General features: G+C 38.3%; 1 protein-coding gene across 3 annotated transcripts in view; it reads right to left on the bottom strand.

The window, feature by feature from the left end:
- Window positions 1-25715, bottom strand: part of LOC124156635 (anaphase-promoting complex subunit 7) — a 252895-nt gene that overhangs the window by 34461 nt on the left and 192719 nt on the right. For 2 of the 3 annotated variants that reach the window (XM_046531293.1, XM_046531292.1), the window contains one exon: window positions 11325-11491. The exons of the other annotated variant lie outside the window; for it this stretch is intronic. In XM_046531293.1, the coding sequence (XP_046387249.1) occupies window positions 11412-11491 (80 nt within the window). In that variant the 3' untranslated portion in view covers window positions 11325-11411. Of the gene's footprint in view, window positions 1-11324; window positions 11492-25715 lie in introns of those variants that run through there. 3 annotated transcript variants of the gene reach the window in all.

The following is a 25715-nucleotide window of genomic DNA, read 5'->3' as shown; positions in this document are numbered from 1 at the left end:
TGAAATGAGTGTCTTATATAAACCTATCTCATACAGGCTTTACGACTGCGTTGATTGGAAAATTACTTCTTCTGAGGTGTCAATGAGTATAATTAGTTCAAAATCATGGTCAGAAATAAAATAATGACGTAGAGGAAATATGTACCTTGCCGTCTTGAAAAAATTCACGGGTGATGAAAAAAATTTACTGTACATCATCCACATTTTGAATTGTGAATCATTTCACCTGCTGGAGCTCACCGGGCATGCAATTTAAGTGGCTAATACGGCTTAAGCACGTTTAAACCTCACTTTGTGACTTCGCCTTTAAAAAAAATATAGCGGGCATAGTGCTGCCACCTAACTACAAAAGATAGCAAACCAAAGTAGCAACGCCGATACGCCGATTCCGTGCTGAATGTTTACGTGCTTGTGGTCTGTTTTGTGCTAAAGTAATAGGGCGTGGAGAAAAAATAATCATATCAGTATTATTTAACCAGTGCTAAATTCCCGCAGCGTTGAATTAAGCCATTCGTGCATCTCTTAAGTCTTCAAGCGACAGTGGAAGCCTGATGTGATTTCGATCTTTTGTGTTTTCATTGAATAATTTATCTTGTGTCAACAGATTTTGAGCGATTACTGATATTTTTGTATGCAATATAAATAATATGTACTTGCGTTACGTCGCCGAAGAGAACCTACCAGGATTTTCAGAGTATTGTGTATCTTGCTGGTTTGTTTGTGCTAAGTGAAACGACCGTGTTCATGTATTTAAACATTAATGGCAAGTTTCTGTAGTGTAATATACAGATATCGTTGGCTTAATTCTGAACCAGAATTATTTTCATAAGTCACGTAAAGAAGTCTTTCTTTCATAAAGGCATCTGAAATATTTTCTAGTGTTGTGATTTTTCTGTTAATCACGGAAAAATTTGTGCTCTTCGATAATTCAAGATTGTGGAATCTGATGTAAGTTGTTGTTGTTCTGGTGCAGTGACTGTTCTGTTACTCTTGGCAAAACTTTTGCCTTTCGATGACTTTTCAAGAACTGATTAACAATTACAAAAAGCACAACTAGTTTGTCTAACTCTCCTTCTAATGAGATTTCATCTGTAAATTCTGTGTTTCCCTAAATTATTTCTAACGCATGCAATTGAGATTTTAAGTGTATTCTGCCTCAGAAGTTTACCAAATTAGATGACTATGTATTTTCAATTGAATATGTACTTACAACAGGGTTTGTGCATTCTTAATAAATACGTTAATAGAGCCTGTGTTATTTTGTTGTGGTGGGAGACTTACATGAAGTTCATTTTGTTAGGCTGTATTTTGTAAACTTTTTTTCAGCTGAGTATACATCCAGATTGATGATAGAGATGTAGCATGTGAAGTTAGAAACGTTGGTTGAGTGCAGCTCTGCGAAACTTGGAATTGGCGGAAATAATTATTTCCGCCTCGGGTATCAGCAGTTAACTCTTGTATCTGAAGTTAACTTATGCATCGGCAGGTCATAGGAGGTGAGAATCGAGTCGCAAACAAGATTCCGATAGGTATGAAGGTGGAAAACAGATTCGAAATAGCTTAAACGGGGAAACCGGATTCAAATCTGTTGAACAGTGGAAACCAGAGTCAAACCACATTCATGGAAATGAGTGGGAAAACAGCCGCCATGTTGGACCTTCACAACTGATTTCCCACTGTCTTCCTACTGATTTCCAGCTGTTTCAATTTTCAAAACAGATTCAAAGGAGAAGAAAATCAGTGCGTCAAACCTGTTGGAAATCAGTGTCAAATCTGATGGAAATCCGTTTTTCCTTGCTGGGTGATCTTTCCATTCTATTCGGGTTTTCACCGCGTTTGTTGTATTTTATTGACAGCGGTTTCGCGTACATTGCAGTCAGCATCTTCAGGTCGAAAGTGAAATTTTGGAAAAAAATTTCTTCGAACCTACACTCACTAAGGTTATTGCTTACGATACAATAAACAATCTATTTTAGGCTATATGTACACTAGGTGCACGCATATGTCACACCACTACAGTACAGAGCAAACACAAGTATGCACCAATTTTGTACCAAACATGTGCACCATTATGTCAAGTTACTCAAATACTAGCTTGCAAAAATTCATTTTCATTACTTTCATTGTTTTGGCATTAAAGGGTGACAAAAATATTGCCAATTTTAGACAACATTAAATGGAATAGGATTATTTTGTATATGTGTAGTAAATTGTTCCCTAATTTGATAAGGACCAACTCTGTTTACCACCAGTGTGGAAGTGCGGTGGCCTAGTGGATAGACCATTGGACTACTGCTTGAAGCGTGATACCTTTTGACACATCCAACAGAAATTCTTGCATTTTGTGGTGGTCAAAGAAAGTAATCAGCCCTCCTATTCTGAATATCTAGCATTCAATCACTTTTTTAATTAGCGACGAACTTCAAACGAACTTGAAATTGAAATTGCTCATTCATTGTTCTCCTGATGAAGTAGAAACTTTAGTGATAGCATTTTTCATAAACATCTAGAGGTTTATCTTGATTGGTGATACTAAGCATTTGATATATCACACAGATTCTGTCCATTGAAATTGTCAAATAATTCCTATGTAGGTGTAATATAGCTAAAGAATTTATACATATTTTTATTTGCAGGTTCAGCTAATCCAGTAGCCGATGTAATTGAGGTTGTATGAACGTACAAAAATTGGAAATAATCCCGGAGGTGTGGCGGCCTTCATCATGCATTCATTATTCTCTTGCCAATCTGAATATATCTTCATAGAATGTTACATCATGTCTGACTGAGATTTATTGTTAATTTGGTTACTTTGTATTAATTGAATAAATAACCTGTTTCAATAGCATTGTTTAATCATTCTGGAAATCTGAAAATGTAACATTTGATGGGTGTGTACATTATATAAGTTGGAAAATAGTAATTGTTTTCTTTTTTACTACCTCCTTCAACGATTCCATTTAACACAGCTGTTATCCACTGTGCATGTTCATCTGATTTTGGGGAAGGAAAATAATTTCTGATTTGTCAGCACTTGAAATTCATCAGACCCATCCTCAATTTCTTAAGACAGTATTGTTTTCATGGAAGTTTAGTCGGAATCGTAAGCGAAATCTCTTTCGAGCTTGTCTCTTAGATGATATTTTACTTTCCTAATGCTCAAAATTTTCTTTTCATGAGGAAGCCCTTTCGATTAAATGGCCATGAGGTTATTAACAGTAGCTTCGGAAATGATTTACACTGTATTAGATATTGAAGTTACATATCCGAAAAAAATGTCCGGCGATAAGAATCGAAGCTTGACTTCGGTGTGTTTGAAATTTTCTCATCAATAATTTTTGTAGAGCATTCATGAGTAATGGTAGGCATGATTCCTGATGTAATTAATGTCCTAAGTCTTGCTACACCATATTATTTTCCTTGAATCACGATTTATGTATATTTTTGACGGATTATTAGCCAAATAAAATCTTGTAGTGCACGCAATAGCAATTAAACGTGATTTTTATCGTAGCATTTAGTGTCCTCCCATTCCTCTCTCGTCCATTTATCCTTTTTTATTTACTTTCATAATTGAATTTGGTTTAACAAATTCTATTGTAAATATCAGAAGTTATATACTTTGAAGTTTCACATGAATTCATCAGATATTTTTCAGCTTACAGCCGGAAAATTAGTTGCTATTGTCGCAAGTGACTTGTCGTGCGTCATATTTTTAATTTGCTGCACCGTGGTTGAATCGTCTATTTCATCCAAAAGATGCATTTTTTCCGGTTTTATATTCATCAAATAATCTTTGCTCATCGGTGGGAACGGCTTTTTCCGGCTGTCAGTAGGGAAAATATTGAGTTTCCTTTGACGAATTTCCCATAAGGAACCATGTAATTCTGCTTCACCCGAGGTAAAGGAATATGGCGGACGGGCTAAAGTGCCACGCCCCCCTGGCTTCACTTTCTAACCGTGGGAGGGGTAGCTAACGCCCTCTCCAGAAGCTCTATGATTCATACACAGATAGTGATCATTCAAATTTAATGGTGGCCAGAAATCGACAATGGAGCGAAAGTGGCGCCGCTCGATTTGCTGCAAGACTTTTGCAAATGATAGTACATTTCTAGGGCTGTTTACAAAGTGAAATGAGTGATACATCCTAAATTTGGTGGCCATCCGAGAAAAACTAGCAATTCGATAAAACCCTATGGTAACCCTGATTCAGGAGTGTACTTGCATTGAGAATTATTCCGTTGACATTGTAGATAAAGTATTTAACTCTATTCTGTAGGTCATCAATCACTTTCTTCTATTATTTTTGTCCTTTGGGACACAAGCAAAAACCTTCTCCGGCGAGAAAATAGAGATACTTGAGCACCGGGGCACTACACACGATTTCACACGTTTCTCTCTTGGATATCCATGTTGCAATACACTTATTCCACCAAGGAAATGATAGAGGTGTGTAACGTAGATCACAATGAGCAATCAACTTATTTTAATTTAATCTTTCCTATTCTCCCCAAACAATACGCTTTATTTATTTCAACAACGCCTTGGCAACCCAATATATTCATATTCTGCATTTTGACGTAAAAACAGCAATTATCTTCGCCAAATTTTCGTTTTAGCCCCTGCATAGACCCATTTTCTATCCATTGCCTCAGTTTGTCATCAGTGGATACCGTGCCGTGACATCACGCTCCGATGACGTCGTATTTTCAAGCAGCCGATGAAGATTTTTTTTCAAAGAAGAAAATTTTTAGACTCTCCTTTTAAAGACTCGGCTAAAAAACATTATTCATCCGCGAAATTTGAGGTAGGGACCTTCTTATTCAAGTACTTCAGAAAAAATGTGCATTTTCCCCATTGAATACGAAAATTAAAATTAAAATCCTATCATCAAACTTACTTAAATTAGGTCTCATCATTATTTGGATTTGAAGATGAAAACACGTCAGTAGCAATACAATTTCAAATCTTAAAAGATACGATATTCTATTGATTTATTAAGAAATATTTCTTAAGAAATTTCTGCAATATTTCCCAACATAGTGTGTCCATAATTTTTTAAATAATATTTTTTTATGCCTTGATCAAGAATTCCCTGTCAAACGACTGACACAAAGCTCTTTAATGTTCATTTCTTTGTAGATTTTCCATTTAATAGCCTCATCCATACTATTAATAAGGAGTTAATTAATGAATATTAGACACTAATGTTTCATTTATAACTCAAATGCAATTCGAATAATTTATATCAGGATAATTAAATAATCCTTGTTCCTAGTACCTAAGTTTCAGTTTTAGAAGGCGGGCACTGCAACTTCTACAGACTCACTTATAGCTGTACCGATTGTTCAAGAATACATCCTAATTTTTATCCTCCTGCAATGACTTCATGAATTGATGTATTTACTGTTCTGTTTGCAAATTATGCTAATTGGACCTTTGGAAAACGTATCAAAGAAAATTGTTTGGACAGTGTAAATAGGGGTATTCTTTTTTAATCTATTTTATACTTTCGAAAAATTACATGGGTGAGTATTCGATAAATTAGCACGTTAGCGAAGTTGTATTTCCAAGCACTACATATTCGGTACCCAACAGCGATATGCTTGTCTCGTGGTAAATTCATTTACCTGTAGACCTTATTCTAGACTTTTAATATCGATTAAATTGATGATGAAATACATAATGCGCTAGATAATGAACTTCTATTTAAATAAGTATTTTCTACAAGTTGAAAACGATGTATATTTTTCGAAATAAACGTAAAACAATTTGAATTAGTATTCTGAAGAACAAATAAACTGTCGCAAGTCGCAATAAATTATATCATTTTCGCTTTTGAAGCGATACGCCTACAATTTCAAAAGATGTATTATATTCCGGTCATGATTATTCGCATGTTTAATAAAATTTGGGCGCTTATGGGAATTACTTCAACAACCAGCACTGATAAATTACATATTTCAGTGTATAGCAAATCGTCTGCAATCTTAACTTGAGGCAATGTTTTTGTTTACTCCTCGAGCATAGTTGCCAAGTTTGTTTCAATATGGCGGCTATAAAATGGAAGTGAGGCTCATCAACGTTTTTCAATCATAAATATCTGTATTTCATTTGATAAAGTACCCCATGGAAAGTTAATAATAAAACTGAAATCTTATGGTCTAGACCAGTGGTTCCCAACCGGTGTGCCGTGGCACTAAGGGGTGCCGTGAGATCTTTTGAGGGTGCCGCCAAAATTTCAGGGAAAAAATTGCACTAATGTCATTCTCTCTTGGGAGGCAAATACATCTTATCTGACAGCGTCGAAAAAGAAGGATGGATAAGTTCTTAGTGAGGAAGCGAAAAGTACAGGCGGATGAATCTCCAGACCAAATGGTGGCTTCCAGTATTGGTACTGCTTCGAAGTCAAACTCTGAAGGTGTTCCTGCTCCATCTGAATCAAATTGCAAAAAGGGGAAACACGCATCTCTCTCGAAGAAAAGGACATATATTGATGCCTATTTAGCATATGGTTTTACTTCAAACAATGATGAAGATAATCTGCGTCCTATGTGTTTAGTTTGTGGAGCTACACTCAGCAATGAGGCCATGGTACCTAGTAAGCTCAAGCGGCACCTCAATAGCAAACACCCTTTTGTGTCACAGAAGGACATGGCATATTTTTCTCGTATGTTAGAAGGGAAAAGTAAGGCGGCTACTAAAATGGTCAAGAAGGTAACAGTAGCTGACACTGCTCTTGAAGCTTCCTTCAGAGTAGCAGAGCTGATAGCAAGGAAAATGAAGCCTCATACAAATGGTGAAGAAATCATTGGCCCTGCATGCAACATAATTGTAGAAACAATGCTTGGCAAAGAAGCTCAGGAACAGATTTCGAAAGTACCTCTTTCCAACAACACAATCAGCCGTAGGATATCTGAAATGTCAACATATATTAATGAAGAAGTTGTGAAGCAGATAAAATCGAAAAGTAAATTCACATTGCAGGTAGATGAGAATACTGACATAGCTGGAAAATGCCAACTGCTTGGGTTTTGCAAATTCATTGACAAGGATATTGTGGAACAGTTTATGTTTTGCAAAGAGTTACAGACTACAACTACTGGAGAGGATATCTTTGCATCTGTAAATTCGTACCTCACTGAACATGGTCTTTCATGGAATTACTGTTGTGGCATATGTACTGATGGTGCACCGTCGATGATAGGGAAGTACAAAGGCTTCATCACCAGGGCATTGAAAGAAAATCCATCTATAACTACAACTCACTGCTTCCTACACAGAGAGGCTTTAGTAGCCAAGACGTGTGGAGAAGAGTTAACTGAGGTTTTAAACCAGGCTGTCAAGATGGTTAATTTAATCAAATCCAGGCCACTGCAAAATAGAGTTTTTCAAAAGATGTGTCAAGAAATGGGTGCGAATCATATTTCACTGATTTTGCATACTGACATAAGGTGGTTATCAAGAGGTCGTGTACTGAACCGCGTTCTTGAACTCAAAGAAGAATTAAAAGCGTTTTTCCGAGAGGAGAGACATGATATATTCATAAAGCTGCTTGAAAATCATACTTGGTGTTTGAAGCTGTCATATTTGGCAGACATTTTCATGAAGCTGAATGAACTAAATCTCTCAATGCAAGGAAGACTTGAGGGAATTGTAACATAAGTTAACAAGATGAAAGGTTTCCAGAGAAAGCTGAAATCATGGAAGTCGGCTGTTCAGAGAGACGATGTGTCAAACTTCCTTTCTCTTCAACAAGCAGGATATAACGTCTTTGGAACTGTAAAAATTCTGATTCTTAATCACTTGGAACAGCTGAAAGAAGCAGTTGATAAGTATTTTCCATCGCTGTCTACAGAAAAACTAGAATGGATTGTATCACCCTTCGAACTGGCTGACATGGCTGAAGAGCTGGACTTCACGGCAATAGAACGTGATGAATTTCTTGATATGTCTGCTGATTCAACACTGAAAGTCAAATTTGAGAAGAGTGACGTGACACTGGCAGCTTTTTGGCATGCAACATTGGGGGAATACCCTAATTTGGGTCAGAAAGCTATTTATCTACTTTTGCCCTTCTCCACATCGTATCTGTGCGAGCAGGCATTTTCTGCCATGGCTACAATAAAATCGAAACAAAGAAATAGGCTTCTTTCACTTGAGGACGATATGCGGGTGGCATTGTCAACAATAAGACCTGATATCAAGAGTTTGTGTTCCAAGCATCAATCACAAGTTTCACACTGAGTATACATGCATGATGCACTGTGGTCTATTTGTGTGTTTGTCTTGTATCATAGTGTAACACTGTAACTACTTGAATACATTGTGCAACTACAGTAAAACTTGTCACAATTACATATTTGTATCGTAATACTATTTTTTTTTATTAAGGTAGAATCAGTGTAAACAGTATTCTCATATCATCTAGGACTAGGTATAATGTGTTGTTGCATGCAAACTCTCGAAATGAAACAAATAAATAAATAATAATAAAAAAGCTACGGAGATTTTAAATATCTATTTCCTTATAAGGGTGCCGGGAACTTTTGAAAGGCTTTCCAAGGGTGCCTCAAACAAGAAAAGGTTGGGAACCACTGGTCTAGACGAAGATGTCATTTCCTGGATAAGAAAATTTTTGAGCGACCGCGTCCAAAGAGTAGTATTAGACGGTGCAGTCTCCAATGAGGTTAGAGTCACTCCTGGCGTTCCTCAGGGTAGTGTCATTCGCCCAATCCTATTCCTTCTATATATAAACGACATTGGCGAAGTAGTACACAGTAAGTTACGATTATTTGCAGACTACAATGTAGTTTACAGAGAAATCCGTTCCAGCAAAGATATAGATGAACTAACGAATGACCTTGCTGCTATCCAAGCTTGGTGCGATGCTTGGCAGTTAGAATTAAATTTGGAAAAATGCGTCGTAATGAATTTCTGGAAGAAGAATAACTCCCTACAGCGTAACTGTATCATTTGGGGCACGCAGTTAAAGGCAGTTGAATCCGTGAAATATCTAGGGGTTAGACTCAATAATGATCTATCGTGGAATAAACATATTCGAGAAATAACCGGTCAAGCTAATCGTAAAATGGGTTTTGTTAAAAGAATATTAGGAAAGTGCGACGACAAAGTGAGAGATATTAGCTACTTTTTCCTCGTTAGGCCACATTTGGAATACGCTGCCAGTGTTTGGGACCCTCATGAAAAAGGCTTAATAACAGAGTTAGAACGCGTGCAAAGAAGAGTTGCCAGGTATGTGAAAGGTCGTTACGATAGTCTTGTTAGTGTAACTGACCTCTTAGATAAACTCGGATGGGAATCTCTGTCGGACCATAGATTGAAAAATACTGATACTTTTAGATAAATTCAAGAGCAGTGCCTTTTCTGACGAAGTTATCCATATCTTGTGGACGCCAACGTACAACGGAAGATCAGATCATATAAATAAAATAAGAGAGATAGATTGCAGAACAGACAGATTCCGAATGTCATTTTTTCCACAATCAATAAGAGATTATAACGGCAGCAATAGAACTCGTAAATAGATTGCATGACCTGTAGTGTAGCCTACTAACCTATGTAAAACTTAATGCATGTTTCTGATTTTCTATTCTATATTCTATTTCTAACAGCATATAGTAGTATAGTTTGTTATTATACGGGACGTTTTTTGGATGGCGTGGTGTGCATGTGGGAGTCCAAATGCATGCTGCATGCTGGTGATTGATCACCCCCTGCCAAACACCCTAGAGGTGGCTCGCAGGGTTTTATGTAGATGTAGATTAAATGGTCGGTAAGGTAACCTGAAAAAATACATTATATTCGCTGATTATTTGATCATTATATGGTTGTTTTTGAGGTAGCCTTATCTGGGAACATCTTGAGAAATAAAATGTTGAAATGAGTGACGACTACGTTCCGCCATAAGAGTAATTTAATTTTAAGCTGAATATCACGATTTTCAAATCCAGTTATTGGTGCTAAATGGCCAATGACCCCCAATAATATTCACAGATCGATTAAGGCATCATTTCTCTTCAATGTATGAAAATATCACGGTATGTTTTCGAAGGTCCTTGCAGTAGAGGTTCTACCTTAAAGAGATAATGGAGGTGGTCAAGAGTCTATGGCGTCTGGGGAAAACGAGAGGGGGAATATCCAAGCGGTTAAGGAGAGTGCAAGAGAAGTGCAAGGGAAGGACAAAATAAGGTGGAAGTGGTTGGGGTTTACAACGCGAGAAGTGAGCGGCTACGGATCGGAGAAGGCGAAAAATAAACCAAGTATGAGAATTGATATTGTACAATTTTACGGAAGGTAGCGGTCTGGGGAAGTAGTGTCTTTATTTGAGAATAGAATGCTGTGGGGACGTGGATGGTTTTCAAAAAGTTGACCATTTAATACATTGATTTTATGAGACTGTACAATACAACATTCCTCTAGAACGACCAATCTTTTTTTTTCCTTTCTCTCTAGATGAATTACCTCTAATGTAAACTTTGCAGACAATTTCAGCATCCATATGACTTTGCACTGCACTCCTTTGCAAATTCACATTATGCTACGAGTTTATCAGGTGTTTTGCAGGGAGAAATGAATCATTTTGCCAGCTGCTGTTATACACTAATTCTTTTCTTCTTCTTCGAAACTTCCGAATCACGCATCATCATCAACGCAGCAATGTCTCAATGTATTTCGAAACACTTGCATAAAGGTAATGCGTTGATCCGGATGATGCGTGATTCGAAACGCACGCTAGGTCTATTACGTCCTCGGTGGTCACTTTCCTACACCCCGAGTCGAACATACGCACGGTCAGGCACGCTACCCTTTAACGGACAATTTCGTGCCTCCCGGTATGCGACGCGGAATATGAAGTGTGTGGCATCCGTAATCTTAAAAGTGAAAAGTTTCGTATCGGCCTGATCCGCATTGACCGGATCGTTTCGTACCTTTTAGGATCGAGTACGAAACGTAAAGTTTTGTATCGGATCACATCCCTGACGGGTATCTACAAATAACAAGTGGCGTCCTTCAAGAGCCAAAATTGTCCTGCCAAAGTGATGCCAAAGTGATGCCAAAGTAATAGGGATGAGAGCGAGCTCAGTACACACTCACCTCCGAGTCGGGTATCTCCTCCTCCTCCTCTTCCTCCTCCTCGTCCACCTCCTCAACCACATCCCCTCCGACGCCACCCCCACCCACACGACCCCCTCCCCCGCCACTGGCATCCGCCGCCGTGGAGTAGGCCGCCGCCGTCCCTCCGCCCCCGCCCTCCTCCTCCATGGGCTCGCCCCCCCTGCCCCGGCCCCCCCTCGCCGCCCCTCCCGCGCTGCTCCCCCCAACGGCCGACATGTAATAGGAGGAGGAGGAGGAGTCCAGTTTGGAGGAGGAAGGGGGCGCGCCGCCGGTCACCGCTGCAGGGGTCCCGCCCCCCGCCACGTCCAGCCGCTGCACTCCGTCCAGGGCACGCCTGTTGTTGGGATCCAGACTGCAAGGGAACAAACAGCAACGTCAAATGGAACCGCGTAATTTTCAAAACATCTTACGAGGGTGTACGGTTGAGCTGGTTTAGTGGAACGATGATAGATTCTTGACTGAGAGAGAAAGACAGCCAGGGTTCATTTAGATGAAATGGTTGCGAGTTGTGAGCACGAGCAACCAACAATGTGATTAATTCGGTCGAACTGGTGGGAAATGGGGTGTTTGCATGGATTTTTTTAGCGATATATGCGGAAACTTCACTTCATCCTAGATACGGAAATGCTATTTGAACTTAAATTTAGGGAATTTTGGCCATTTCTGGCTGCGTAAAAAATTACCCGGTTTGAACGTCCGCGAAAACAAGAACAATGAACATGGCCGCCTGTGATGTCACCTGCCCGTAACTTCGAGTACTTGCCGTACGGGTATGCTGTAGTTAATGGTTACGCGCTCTCTTGCACAAAAGTCAGAGATATACTGTGCGCAATGTCGGCATATAAATGGTGTTTTGTGCCAGAGTGTACAAATACAAGCAGCAGGAACCCTAGCAAAGTGTTTTTCGCGGTTCCGAAAGAAGAGAAACGGAGGAAGAAATGGTTTAGAGCTGCAAGAAGGGACTTCAATGTCTCTCTGAAATCAACCCTTTATTGCTGCGAGGACCATTTTAAGGTATTTTAATATTTATTACTGACGCTTATTGAATGGATGCTAATGTATGCATAAGACACGTTAATTATTCATGATGAAGAGCCTTTAACATCTGTTGAATGAATCCATTAATCGTACAAAATAGCCAACATAATGAAATGGAAAATAGAAGTTTCCAAAAAACTGTAATTCAAAGGATGTAAATTGTTGACGAAGAAAATCTTGGAAGAAGCGTCTATAGACTAATGATAAACTGTTAACTAATGATCTACTATAGTAGATCATTAGTAAACAGTTTGGGCTATGATTTTGGGATGTACAGTAGGGCGGATCGGTAAAATCGATTTTTTTCAAATCCATGTGGCCCACTGAAAAAAAGTTGTGGGACCATTCAAAAATAAGGCCTGAAAAATTTGTGACCTCTACGTGAACCCCTGACCCTCGCTCAAATGCAATTTAAGGGGGGAAGGTCAAAATTCGAAAAATATTATATTTTATAGTCATTCCATATGGATTTTGCCGAGTTGCTGTCCTTCTAGGAAAATTTTCGTGCATTTTGACGTGTCTGACACCGTTTAGCCACAAAATGCCTAATTTGAGTCCGCGAAGAAAATATTCCAACGCCCACTCAGCGTTGCGGATACAAGAGCCGCAGGCCGATCCCCTCCCCTCCCCGCTCGCTTCCACCCCTCCCACGCCTCCAATACAGCAAAATTCATCCCGCGTATGCTGCTAGGAGGTCGTTTGTCTTTGATAATATAAATCGGAAGATGGTAGAAGGTAATAAAGGAAGCTTAGTGAGACGACTTGTCCCTTATTAGGCGCCTCGTCGGCGTTAAACAAATCGATGTTACCAACTTTTAGAGATGTGATGCAATATTTTTAGATTCGAGAACGCAGGAAAGGAGCCTGCGGTCTATGAAAAGTCCTCTCGAATGGCTATGAAGGTGTGTTAACTTTGGATATGCGCTTCAATTTCGGCATTGTCCGACAGATGCGACTAAAAGGATTTTGGGAGAAGTCCGCTCGCGTCCCCTCCCCGCATGCCGCTCCCACGCCCCAAATGCACCAAAATTCACACCAAGCGCGTCTTTTTTCGTTAGTCTAACTAATATTTTATGTTTCAGTATCGTCTGTGGAGGAACAATCACGAAAGAATTACTCAATTATCTGCTTTCTAATCTGTATTTCTTATGTCAGTGTCATTCCTCGTCTTTCGCTGTTGTCAACAAAGTTTTGGTGAACTTCTTCACGAATCTCTCGTCCGTACGTATAATAAAAAGAAATATTTATCTTCAAATTTGAGCGTTCATCAATAGATTTTTGAAAATCCACAGCACTAAGGTCAGATGTAGCCGGAGGTACTGTGGTCCCTCTCCAATATGTCATCAGCGGGTAGTCCTTAAAGTCGATATATAAATCCAGCAGTGAAAAAAATTATTTATTATGGGAACACCATATAGGTTCCTACTTTAAGTGTAGACTGCATTGTTTATATTTGCCCTTTATATAAAGTAATATTATAATTAATGAATAAAATAAATGATAATCACTAAATAGAAACAGTTACAGAGACATAAATGTTGTCTACAGGCATAGACTGACTAATATATGATATGCTGCCACATTGAGGCCTAGTAACAACAGAGCAGTTAATATTTCTGCAAAATATTTCATAATAAAATGTGACATCCATATTATACTATATTGTAGGCTATACTTGGATTCTATACCCATCATATCTGAAATACAATGGGAAAAATAATAAGCTTGTAAGTGAAATAAAATGTTGTTAATCATACATTTAATTTTATATTTATATGCCCAGTATGAGTTTGAATATTTTCATTTAAGCTCAAGTGATTATTGAAAATTTGAAGCGAAGAGTTTGGTGCTGCTCACGTACTCAAATGTAGAAAAAAAATCAACTTGGTACTATGGAGATAAGGTTCTTGTTAAATGTATGTCAGTTACTTGCAAATTATTTCCAGAATTATACAACTCATAAAATATATGCTTATCATTTAGGTTGATAAACATATCCCTCCCCATATAACCTGTCATGATTTGGATGAGAAGTCAGTGGACATAGAACTAGACTGCTCTGAAGCTCATGAGGGTGGAAATGCTGCTTCCAACTGTGAGCCATTGACTCTTACTAAGGCATTTTGTGATGCTAGTGTCCAAACTTCTGTTTCTCACAGGAGTAAGGGTATTAATTGCAATATGACAAAAAAGGAAGTACTTAACATTGCCACATCACCCATCAAGCTACAGAGAGATGTGTCGACATCTCGAATAGGTGGGGCTGTGGGTGAAGAGGATTTGGAGTCTGTCACAACAGACTCAGAGGAAATGACTGAGGCCCGTATCCAGAAACTTCACTACTGCTAGATACGTCATCAGATGATGATGTAGCTGCTGTAGCGGACGAGCACGGCTACGATCACCCGCTGCAAAAGTCTAGTGAGGTCCATGGCATGCTACTCGCTACAAGTAATATGGCCGCCGGGTTTCGTCTGCTTATCGTCTCGCATTTATTATTAATAATTATTGATGATTTAAGGGCTCTAAGCTCATGATAACCATTTATTATTACTTAAAAATATAGCAGGAATGCTTCAATAACCAGCTTTTATGCTAATGAGTAAATATTTTACCTAATTTAACTACCAATAAATACTGTTAACAATACCGTGATACTCTTAGACTTCACCGTTTTAATTGCAATTAACTTCAAAACGGGCCCTGTCATGCCTTGAAAACCATTTACAATTAAAGAAAAACAAATTAGGGACATAGTAATGCCTCGCCTTAATGCTTGTGAAATACTTTTTTACGAAAAATAACTACTGTCAACGGAACTATGCTGAAACCTCTTCGGCTTTGCCATTCTAATAGCGATTTACTTTGATATAGACCGTGGCTTTCCTTGAAAACTATTAATCTATATTGTATGAAGTCCCCTAACGACCACTCACTCATTCATTCAAAATTCCAATGGCGGCGCGGCAGTCATACAAGCAAACAATCATAGCAACATATTCGTTTATGCAAACAAGAGGAGCTAAATTGGGAAAGAAGATAAAGGAATCAAAACGAAAGGATGATAAAGATAAGGTAGGATATTTACTTACAAGGAGAATACACGACCTTCGCATCGCCGATCGAGCTCAAATTTTGCGATTCGGTAGTTTATGGGTACAAATGTAATATGCCGAAGCGAGACGACGCACTTCTCGTAACATTCCGAGAAAAAAGCAATTAAAAATCGTAAAAAATGTAGAAAACCCCGATTTTGAGCACGTTACAAACACATTTTTAAATCTTTCGGTCAAATGATCGACAATTCACCTCAAAATCGGCCTTCCACATCCAAATCTCGGTAAAGAATTAAGGGGCATTCCTAAATTCAATCCCTGCGTGTAATGTGGATTACACTAGTTGTGCAGTACACCGTCCGTCGGATGGGACGTTAAGCCATGGTCCCCTTGGCGCCTTTCGTTAAGAGCAGGTTAATGCCGACGCCGAGTTTCTATCCACCCTTCATCCTCAGTTCCTAATCCTTGTTAAATATAGGCGTTCAAAACAGTTTATATAGCATACCTTCATTTTTTACGATTTTTAATTATATTACATTTGTACCCATAAACTACCGAATCGCAAAATTTGAGCTCGATCGGCGATGCGAAGGTCGTGTATTCCCCTTGTTAGTAATATTTGAAAAGTCAATCTTTTAATAATAATAATAATATAATAATAATAATAAATTCGTTTATTTCGTGGGCCTGTGGCCCATGAGAAAACCATTGCACAACTTTCACATGTTAAGCATGATATTACATTCCCAAAAGAAAAGAAAAAAAAATAAAAAGAAACACATAAGATACACTTGTTGCGGACAGCCGCCAACTTACAGACAATTAGGCAAAAACAATACCAACGAAAGGAGATACAGTTTCCAAAATGGAGATACTTTAGTTTCCCCTCCTTGGTGACATCATATTCATAAAGAAAAACAAAAAATGAAAAGAAATACATAACATTTACTCGTTGTAAACCGCCGTCAGCACACAGACATAATACGGCAAAACAACAGCAACATAAGGGAAAACATCATACTGCGGAGTAACTGACCAACCATCGCAAGAAATCAAGGCGATAATTTAATATAACAATAGTGTCAGACAAACAGTATTTAAAAAAAAACAAAAAAGTAAATAACAACTTTGTATGACACTCAAATTTAACATAATTTTACACTCAATTTTCTGCAACCATATGTTAGAACCATTCGATTAAACACCGTTTTAATTTTACTTCAATCAGTTTTAGACAGACAGCATTTTAGGGTTATTTAGTAAGATATCGTACACCTGGGTTTTGAAGGCATGTATGGATTTAGTATTTCTAATTTTGGATGGTAGGGAGTTCCATACTCTAGAGGCGATTATTGTGAAGGATTTAGTTACGTGAAGTGTGCTATGTTGAGGGATGTGAAGATCTACGGAGTGATTCCTAGTGGGTACTGCATGTAGATCTTTTTTCCAGGTAAATCTAGCAGCTAGGTAAACGGGATTACGAGTGGATAAATTTTATAGGCAAGCAGGATCACATGGTATAAACGACGCTGTTTTAGTTTCAACCAACGTAATCGAACGTAAGTATCAGATATCCTATCCCATTTTTTTAGGTCATAAATGTAGCGCATTGAAGAGTTCATTGTTACTTGCAATTTGTTGTTACTTTCTTCGCAGAGATTAGTAAACAGAGAGGAGCAGTAGTCAAGGTGAGGAAAAATTAGTGACTGAACCAAGGTGGTTCGAATTTTGGGCGGAACTATGTTCTTGGTTCTATACAATTGATGTAGTATGCTCAGACATTTCTGTTTTGTGACATGGACTTATTTTTTCCACTTGAGTTCCTTATCAAATATTATACCAAGGTTTTTAACCGTTTCTTCGTACGGTATTACACGATTTTCTAATTGAATTTTTCCAAGAGCGGATTCATCAATTTGAGTAATAAGATGTCTAGGACCAAATATAATAGCTTTAGTTTTTTTTTCATTGAGTTGCAGTTGGTTTTTCCTCATCCAGGAAGCTATTCTTTGGATATCATTATTGATTAATGTTATGGTGGAAGATAGATCTGATACTGCCGTATGACAATAAATCTGGAAGTCATCCGCGTAGAGATGGTATTTACAATGCATTAGAACCTCAGGAAGGTCATTTATAAACAAGGAAAATAGCAGGGGGCTTAAGACTGAACCTTGGATTACCCCTCTGCGGTTATATGTCCAGTTGGATCTGGTGTTGTTTGTTCCGATGACTGATTGAGTACGGTTGCTTAAGTAAGACCGAAACCATTTTACAGTACTCGAAGAGAGATTGTACTTAATAAGCTTACAGAGTAGTATTTCGTGGTTTACCATGTCGAAGGCTTTAGATAGGTCAAATAGTACCAGTATTGTGACCTCGCGCCTGTCCATTGCTCCTCTGATATCCTCAGTGATATTTAACAAGGCAGTTAGAGTGCTGAATCCAGTTCGAAAGCCAGATTGGTAATTAATTAGTATATCATTTTCAATAATATATTTATTCAGTTGTTCGTAGACATTCATATATATGTTTTAATGGCTTCTTTCCGTATGAACAAAAATTTGATCACATCAAAGCGTGATCTCAGCATTTCTTCCGGGTTTTCTTCCGCGTTCAGCTTGTTTGTAGAGAACAGTTTCGCTGGTTATCCTGCCAGCGTCTTCAGGTCGAAGGTGTCGGCTGTCCACGCATTAATTGTTGCGCCCTGCTGTCGCACAGTGGGCCAAACCCCACTTTAGACGGACAATAGTCAAAAACTTTTACTAACAACCCTAAAATATTCATATACATATATGTTTTAGAGACCGCATTAATGAAATCCAATATTAAGTTTTCAATATTTTCGATTTTTTTCAATTTTATTACTTTTAGAATTTGAAAAGTAACTTGATTAGTTGTAAAAATAGATTATGTATTAAAATTTGAAATAATAAAAATAAAAAAGTTCACGTTAATAATCCTAGTGGTCATAAAAAATCTGATATAAAATTTGCAAAATTAGCAATATCTTTGAAAAAACTTTCATGTTTAATAGAAAAATAAAGATTTGCTCTTAACTTAGCATGTACCATTTTCCAATACATAAAGAAAGAAAATACTGAATTGAAGAGGTATTTTTAACTTTCAAAAATAAAATGCAATAAAATATGGCTTATTGCGCGTAGAGAGTGAAAAAGTACTAAATTGGCATTCCGGAATCGAATAAGTACACCAAAGTTGAACGGAAATAACCTTTTTGAGCACTTCATTCATGACAGGGTGGGAGCCTCGGGAATGGCATCTCTACATTTGAAAAATCTCAGCTCTTTTGTAGAAAACTTCACCGTTTGTATCTATGAGTAGACAAAATATATAATGCATGCAAATTTCATTTATTACAAAATAATAATATCTTAATGGACACTGTTTATATTATAGTTCACCCGTTGCTATGCGGCCATTACAGCCGGATGGATTCCCTTTCGGCTTGTCATGCATAGCTAATCTTTTATCATAAAACTCTTTTTGCAACTCCATGGCAGTTGATTTCTTTTACATTATTTAGCTCATTCTTCAATTAATAATATACCTAAAAATAACGATACGATTCTGTCCGATTATATAACTTTTCTCTAATTAAATAAAACTTTTCATCGTGAAAAATCAACGACGTTCCATTCATGATAATTAATTTCTCCAGGGCTATTTTCTCCAAAATATAAATAGTAAAAGCAAATTTATATTTTCAATACTTATTCCAATTGATTGAAAGTTAAAAAAATAAAATCAAAGGGACCAGTGTACTGTAATCATAGTTTCAAATCGACCGACCATTTAGGCGTCTGCGACTCCGGGACCAGTGCTTCGCTGTTCTCTCACTTTGACACTTATTTCTACGCTAAGGTGCACACTGCACACATACCAACCCGTAAAATACACTGTTATGCAGTTCATACATCCTATTACCCAACCTAATATTTAAAAAACCCCATTTCAAACTTTCATTTTTGGACTTTTGTCCACTTAAAGTGGGGTTTGGCCCCACTGTGTGTCGGTTTCTGCCTCGCTTATATACCGTAGGCTGGATGGGAGCTGCATTGTGATTGGCTGTTTGACTGGGCGCTTCTATCTGATTGGCTCTCTCTTGGATTACTCTTTTCCACGCGCTGTGAAGGAAGTATCCATCTTCTCTATTGAAATTCAACGGTGTTTTTTTGAATTTCTATTGCTTCCCTGATTTGTCTTGGGAAGTATCGGCACTCCTTAACTAAAAATTTCTTTTCTTCAAATTTGATGTCGTGGCCAGGTTCCGACTATGCATGTTCAGCGATGGCAGAGAGCTGAAATTGTTTGTTGTTGGTCGCCCTTTGGTGTTCTTTGATCCTCACATGCATGGAGAGGCAAGTTTCCCCTATGTAGGATTTCCCGCAGGAGCAAGGCACCTTGTATACCCCCTCGTACAGTTCCTGAGGAATGATGTCCTTGGGCCCGGGGAGGAAGTCTCTTATCTTGGTCACACAGTTGTATCTAGTGACCACGTCATGCTTTTTTAATATTCTGGCGATCCTTTCTGACGTTCTAGCAATGACGTACAGCTTCCTTGACGATTCTGCCTCTCCATCGTCATCACTCTGGTTTTCTATGGTGGCCTTGCGTCGCTTTTCCTCTTCATTTGTGGTCCTTTTAAGGACCAATTCTCTCCGATATCCATTTTTCTGGAGTGCCGTAGTGAGGTGCTTTATCTCCGTGGAGAGGGAGTTATCATCAGACATATCATACGCTCTGTTGACCAATGTAGCCACTAGTGAGGCCTTCTGACTAGGATGATGGTGAGATGCTGCATTTAGATATCGGCAAAGCGAGTATTATATATATATAAGTGCCCAAATAAAGTTACAATCACCAGCTTTGTGCCTCTGACATCCAAAATTTGCGTAAAATACTTAAAGCAACAAAGCCGTCTTCCAGTCAGCTACATCCATACTCAGTTACTGCTGGTTTAAGTAATGTCAGTTCCGAGCCATTGAAAACCATGTTCAATTACGTGAAAACTTACCTATAGTGATTAATGCCATCAAAAAAATGATTTGTTAAAGTTTAAGGGAAGGGTCGATGGAAATGGCATATTGCTTCTTAGTCCGTTTACAATAGCACATGATATTCATGTCATAATGAATGTCACGTATATCTTTGGACGTTACAATACAATACATGTATCTATTATATTACCTCAATGTCTAAAATATCCAACTACACCAATAAAATCGACAGTTGTACGAGTATATTTGTCAACCACAATGACGAATTGCGCTAGTGACACAAAGGATTATTCAGCAATAAATACCATCACAAGAATTACTGAGTTCACAAACTTTTATTTATTAACGTCGTAAAACTCACTTTCAATTCAACAAATAAAATGATCACACTTTACAAGAACACTTATCCAAGAAAAGTACTCACGAAGAAAATCGAGATCAACACGACACGTACTGTTACTTCACAAGTCTAATTAACACTACCCAGACGGCACAGGAAGTTTTCGTACCTGAATATGAGGGTGGACCATCAAGATACAAAAATCTCGCTTAGGAAGTTACTAAAAAGGTTTTGTTTCTTTATTTCCTTTAATGACGAAAAAAGATGCAAGAGCACTGGCAAAGTCATATGCATCGATAAAATTGTATCTCATCGATAAAACTGTATTCGGTCTGGGACTATTTTCTTTCGCTGGTGGTGCCATCGTGCCATATCCTCATAGAAAGATCACATGCCTTCACAAGCTGGCACAAGCCGTTGGAGATCGCATCGTTTACGTCACGTCTCACCACATTTCAGGGATTTTTGTGGTTAATTTTGTGAAAAATAGAGTGTCTGGTAATGGTGAAGTTTCCCTTATTCTTTAATTTCATTCACTGGGCTTCAGAAACGTGTTTGTGAGATATTTTTGTTAAAAATGCCTTTCGTGTGTGTATTGTCGGGATGTAATGGAAACTCCGGGACATGGTTCAAGTTTTTAGCTTTCCAAAAGATCCTGAGTTGAAGAAGAAGTGCATTTGGGCGATAAGAAGAAAACATTTCACCCCTACGAAAAACTGTGAGGTATGTACTCTTTCTCGCGGTAATTATTTGGATGTAATTTTAAGTTAGAAGTGGCTTCGGGATGTTGATGCATCAACATCCCGAACTATTCAGTACTGAAGTACTATAGTACTATTCAGTACTAAAAATGGTGATTCAAAATATTGTAGCAGCAATTCTTTTGAAAATTCTTGCATTTTAGTTGTCTTTTTTGTATTAATTCATTCGGTAAACGTGTGGTTAAAGGAGAAACTAGGAATAAGCTGCCTAGTTTATAGGATGGAATATTGCTTCTTAGCTTGCCCTATGGTGTATTACACGTCGGCTTTCATCATTTCAAATTATCTTTTGCTATAGTTTAAAACAATAAAAATATCAGGCATACAAATATTTACGAGCCTAGTAATTTGATTTCTCATGCAGAAATACCAAAAATTGGAAATGATTTGACCTAATAAGTTACATGGTATTTTATTATTTATTAATTTTAGGTGTGTGAGCTTCACATCGCACCTTGTGATATCAGAAAATAATCTGTGGCCTTGGACGAGAAGACGAGGAGAAAATTCTTGCTGAATTGAAGGTGCCCAGATTGGAGGAAGGTATACCATTGCTTCACTGTTACCTGTCGCCAAGAAGACAGACATTGTGGCAGAAGTGACATATTTGTGGATGTGGATTTGATTTGTGCAAGTTGATGCTGTGATAGTGGACGTTCATCGGAGAAAGTATTGAAGATAGTTTTTATGTATCGACCAGTCCTCTTTTCAATAATTTTTTATTCGAAAGAGAATAAGAGTAATTGTTTCGCTAAATTAAATGTGGGATAGAAGAGAAAATTGGAAATATTATTGTGGTTGACAATAGAAAATACATAATATATGTATTGTATTTCTGTGGGTTTTTTCTTTCCTGCCTCTAAAATTTCTTGTGGTGGTGACTTCATGCAAAGTAAGTATAAAATCGGAGGTGTGATCTAAGAGATACCATGTTTTATTTTACAAGTGTTTATGCTGGTGATTTGGCAGGACTTTCATATTTTTAATAGGTTGATACATTTACTGCAGTGACCTAGAGACTTATACTCATCCCAAATAATTTTTCAAATACTTTAGCGCCTGATATGGGTAAGTTTTAGTAGCTGAGACTGAACTATACGTTAATTTTTGCTTGCATTTTGATGAATTCGATCATACTAATAGCAGATGTGTCAGCAATCCTGTTTCATCGGCAATTTTTATTTAAAAATTTTATTTCGTCAGGCTTTAGGGTAAGCTTTTTAATGCTCGTGGGATATGTGATGTCTTATTTAGTGTCAAAATTAATAAGAATTTACTCTTATTAACATCTCAAGGTTTCTAAGTAAGTACGAGCCACTTAAGAATGCTGGGGATGCGTGAATTAGCCTTGAGAATCTCATTTTTCGCAGTTATTTAAGTGGCCGAATAAGTTTTGTAAGATCTCAATAGGTAAATAATACTGTATCATGAATTCTAAATTCCATGATATAGTATTTTTTACCTGTTGAGAACTTACAATTCATAATGATTCGTATTAAGGTTCTCGCTACGGTCGGTAGCTATCGATTGTGTTGCGTTCGATACATTTTTCGATCGTGCGAGTTACGATATATCTAATTTTCGACCTAATCGATCGAGATTAGCGTGAGTGCTGTGTTCCTGCGCGCTTTGTATCCTATCGTACGTGCTTCATAGCGGACATTCACATGCTGCGTACGCGCTTCGTCGACAGGCCGCGAATGGAAATTATCCATTGACGAAAAGCGACGGAGCGGCATAGTATCCCCGTAGTCAATGGGTACTATGTACATACGAATTAGATACGGAGGGTTCTGTGCCGTCTGGGTAATAGCAAATAAAATTGTCCAGGAAATGTTCACACGAAGAATGTCGGGAGCGAAAACACTAACTGTAACTTCACAAATCAAATTACACACATTGCAAACACAAGAAGTAAGTAATTAGAGCGAAACATCGGCAGCGACGACCCGTACAACTTAAGAACGGCACTATTTATAAAAAAATGCTTACTTTCCTTTCATTTCGAATTGTCAACAATGTAAAAGATGAAAACATTTTATTTAAAAAATCATTAATAAAGTCAGCACCGAAACTTGGGTGTTCTGAACAAAACTTGATGAGGTTACTCTTTTCCACCCAGCTTGGTACATTTTCGGCGTGCGGGGCCTGGGGCATCGACCGGCTTTCCCCGGCGGCAGAACCGAGGCCAGCCGGCAATCATCGGCGATCGACACTGTCGAGACACTTGGTACACGTCGCGAGATTTCTGAGCTCGCAGATTCATCAGCATGTACCAGCTGGTTCTCAATGATAACTTTGCCTATTTAAATGGACACTTTTTACACAATGAACGGAACCAAATTCACAGTAGAAAGTTGAAGGACCAGGAAAATCCCATGGAACCGAGAATAAATTCCGTGTGGAATACCGCATCCCCAAAGACACTATTTTTCCATGAACACCACTAAAAAAGAGAAATTTATCAATAATTTCCATTCAGATTTTAAGAACAAGACAAAAGATTTTCTGCAGAAATTTTACGAATCATGGCCTACTAATGTTCTTACCTTCGTTACGCCATCGTGCCGATTAAATTCAACCTCCACCTTCTTCCATGCCATAATCTTTAAAGAAAGACCCGCAGCATCGGTTTTCTTGCACTCCAATAAAACTTTCCTATCAATAATTAGTTTTAAAATCAAATTCTTCTCCTACGCCGAAATTCTACTTCCATCCCGTTTCCATTTTGCTTACAAAGTCACGTTGAGACATTCGTTATTCAATTATTGGCCTTAGTTGGTGCGAAGGCTTCCGCGGTGCCCTGCTACTGTAGGCTGCATTTTCCGGGTTTCACCGCGTTGTGGTTGCATTGGTGACAACAGTTTCTTTCTCCTGCATTCCAGCAGGCGTCTTCAGGTCGAAGTGATTATGCCGTGTTTTGGCCGCCGTTATATAGGCAGCCCAGTGGTGTAGGTTCGCCCTGATTGGTTGCCTTGCAGCCAATAGCGTGGGGGTATGGGTCGAAGAGTCTCTTCCATGTGCTGTAGCATGATTAATACATTACACAGGTTAGTTGACTTGCTACCCGTAGTAATCCGAAAGCGCTGTGGTCCGACTCCCGCGTCTATTAGTTCCCCACTTTTGCCACTTGTCGCGACAAAAATATTCTCTGGGTTGCTTAGTCATTACATTCCAACGCAAGGCAACGGACGCTTGTGTGCAGAGCTCCGGAATTCATCAATTTGTGAGATTTTCTTTGGAAAATATTTGCAATTCTCGAACTTGTTATGTGTGGGGATGCACGACCGCTTACAAGAAGACGCAAAAAGTGAACACTTCGGTGGATATCTGGAAGAAAGCAGGTCCAAGGCTATGGCATGGTGTGGCTACGGTGAGTACCATTTTAGTTGGTAAGAGGGATTGATCAACTTTGGCCGATTTTTTTAAAATTTCTGTTATTGGACGTTAATATACATATCTTGTGATGAGATAACAATTGGTTATCATTCGCCGTGGGAGGAAAGTGAGCACTGGGGAGGAAAATGTGCTGCTGTTACTTCCCGCCAGCAATGGCGGGAAGTGCCAGCTATATGCAAGTTGGCTAAAGACCTATGAAAAATTAGATCCAAAGTTTTTAGAATACTCATGTTTGCTGTTTATATCCGAATAAAATATTTTAAAGTCGGCCGGTAAGCAATTAATCGCCTTTTTTACACATCGTGGGGATATCGCGGGCGACTCCATTTTGGCGTCCTTATTGGCATTTATACATGAATGTTCTTCTCTGGACTGAAAGCTTTCTATTTGTCTTCTAAATAAGTGGGGTTTAAATCAGGGATAATCAATGTAGCGTAATGACTTCAAGGCAGAATTGTTGATAATGTGAAGAGATCAATTTAATCTGCCATGTGCTTCTATTTAGATGATGCATATATCTCGCGGATTGATGCGCTGACGCAATGGCGGAATAGGAACCTCTTCGCAATGCCTACGAATTTATGTCCGCGCCAGTGAATGCGTTGTGAAAATAGGGCATCGTCGAATTAATTTGATATCTTTTCGTTTTATAAAGTGAGTTCTCTTTCCGTTTGAAACATAAAATCGCTCTTTCCGTTGATAAGAGATATGTTTGTATTTTTTTATGATAGAGTTCTAAACTTTCACTGATTGGTAACTAGAAAATGTTCTACCATTTGTAATGAGTGTAAAACTATTTCTTATTGAGTGTTGTATTGTCGATCCTTGTGTTTCTTCCTTTAAATCATTTTTCTTACATCTGTTTTCTACCTTTTAGGTGGAGCATTGCTGTGGTTTTGCTTTTTCGATTGCAAGGATGCTGGGCCAGAAACGGCCGCTGGAGTAGTGCAATTGGTGGGAG

Source organism: Ischnura elegans, chromosome 3 (genome assembly GCF_921293095.1).
Source record: "Ischnura elegans chromosome 3, ioIscEleg1.1, whole genome shotgun sequence".
Classification (NCBI taxonomy): domain Eukaryota; kingdom Metazoa; phylum Arthropoda; class Insecta; order Odonata; family Coenagrionidae; genus Ischnura; species Ischnura elegans.
The sequence above is the reverse complement of the archived record's forward strand: the minus strand, read 5'-3'. Positions and strand labels throughout refer to the sequence as shown.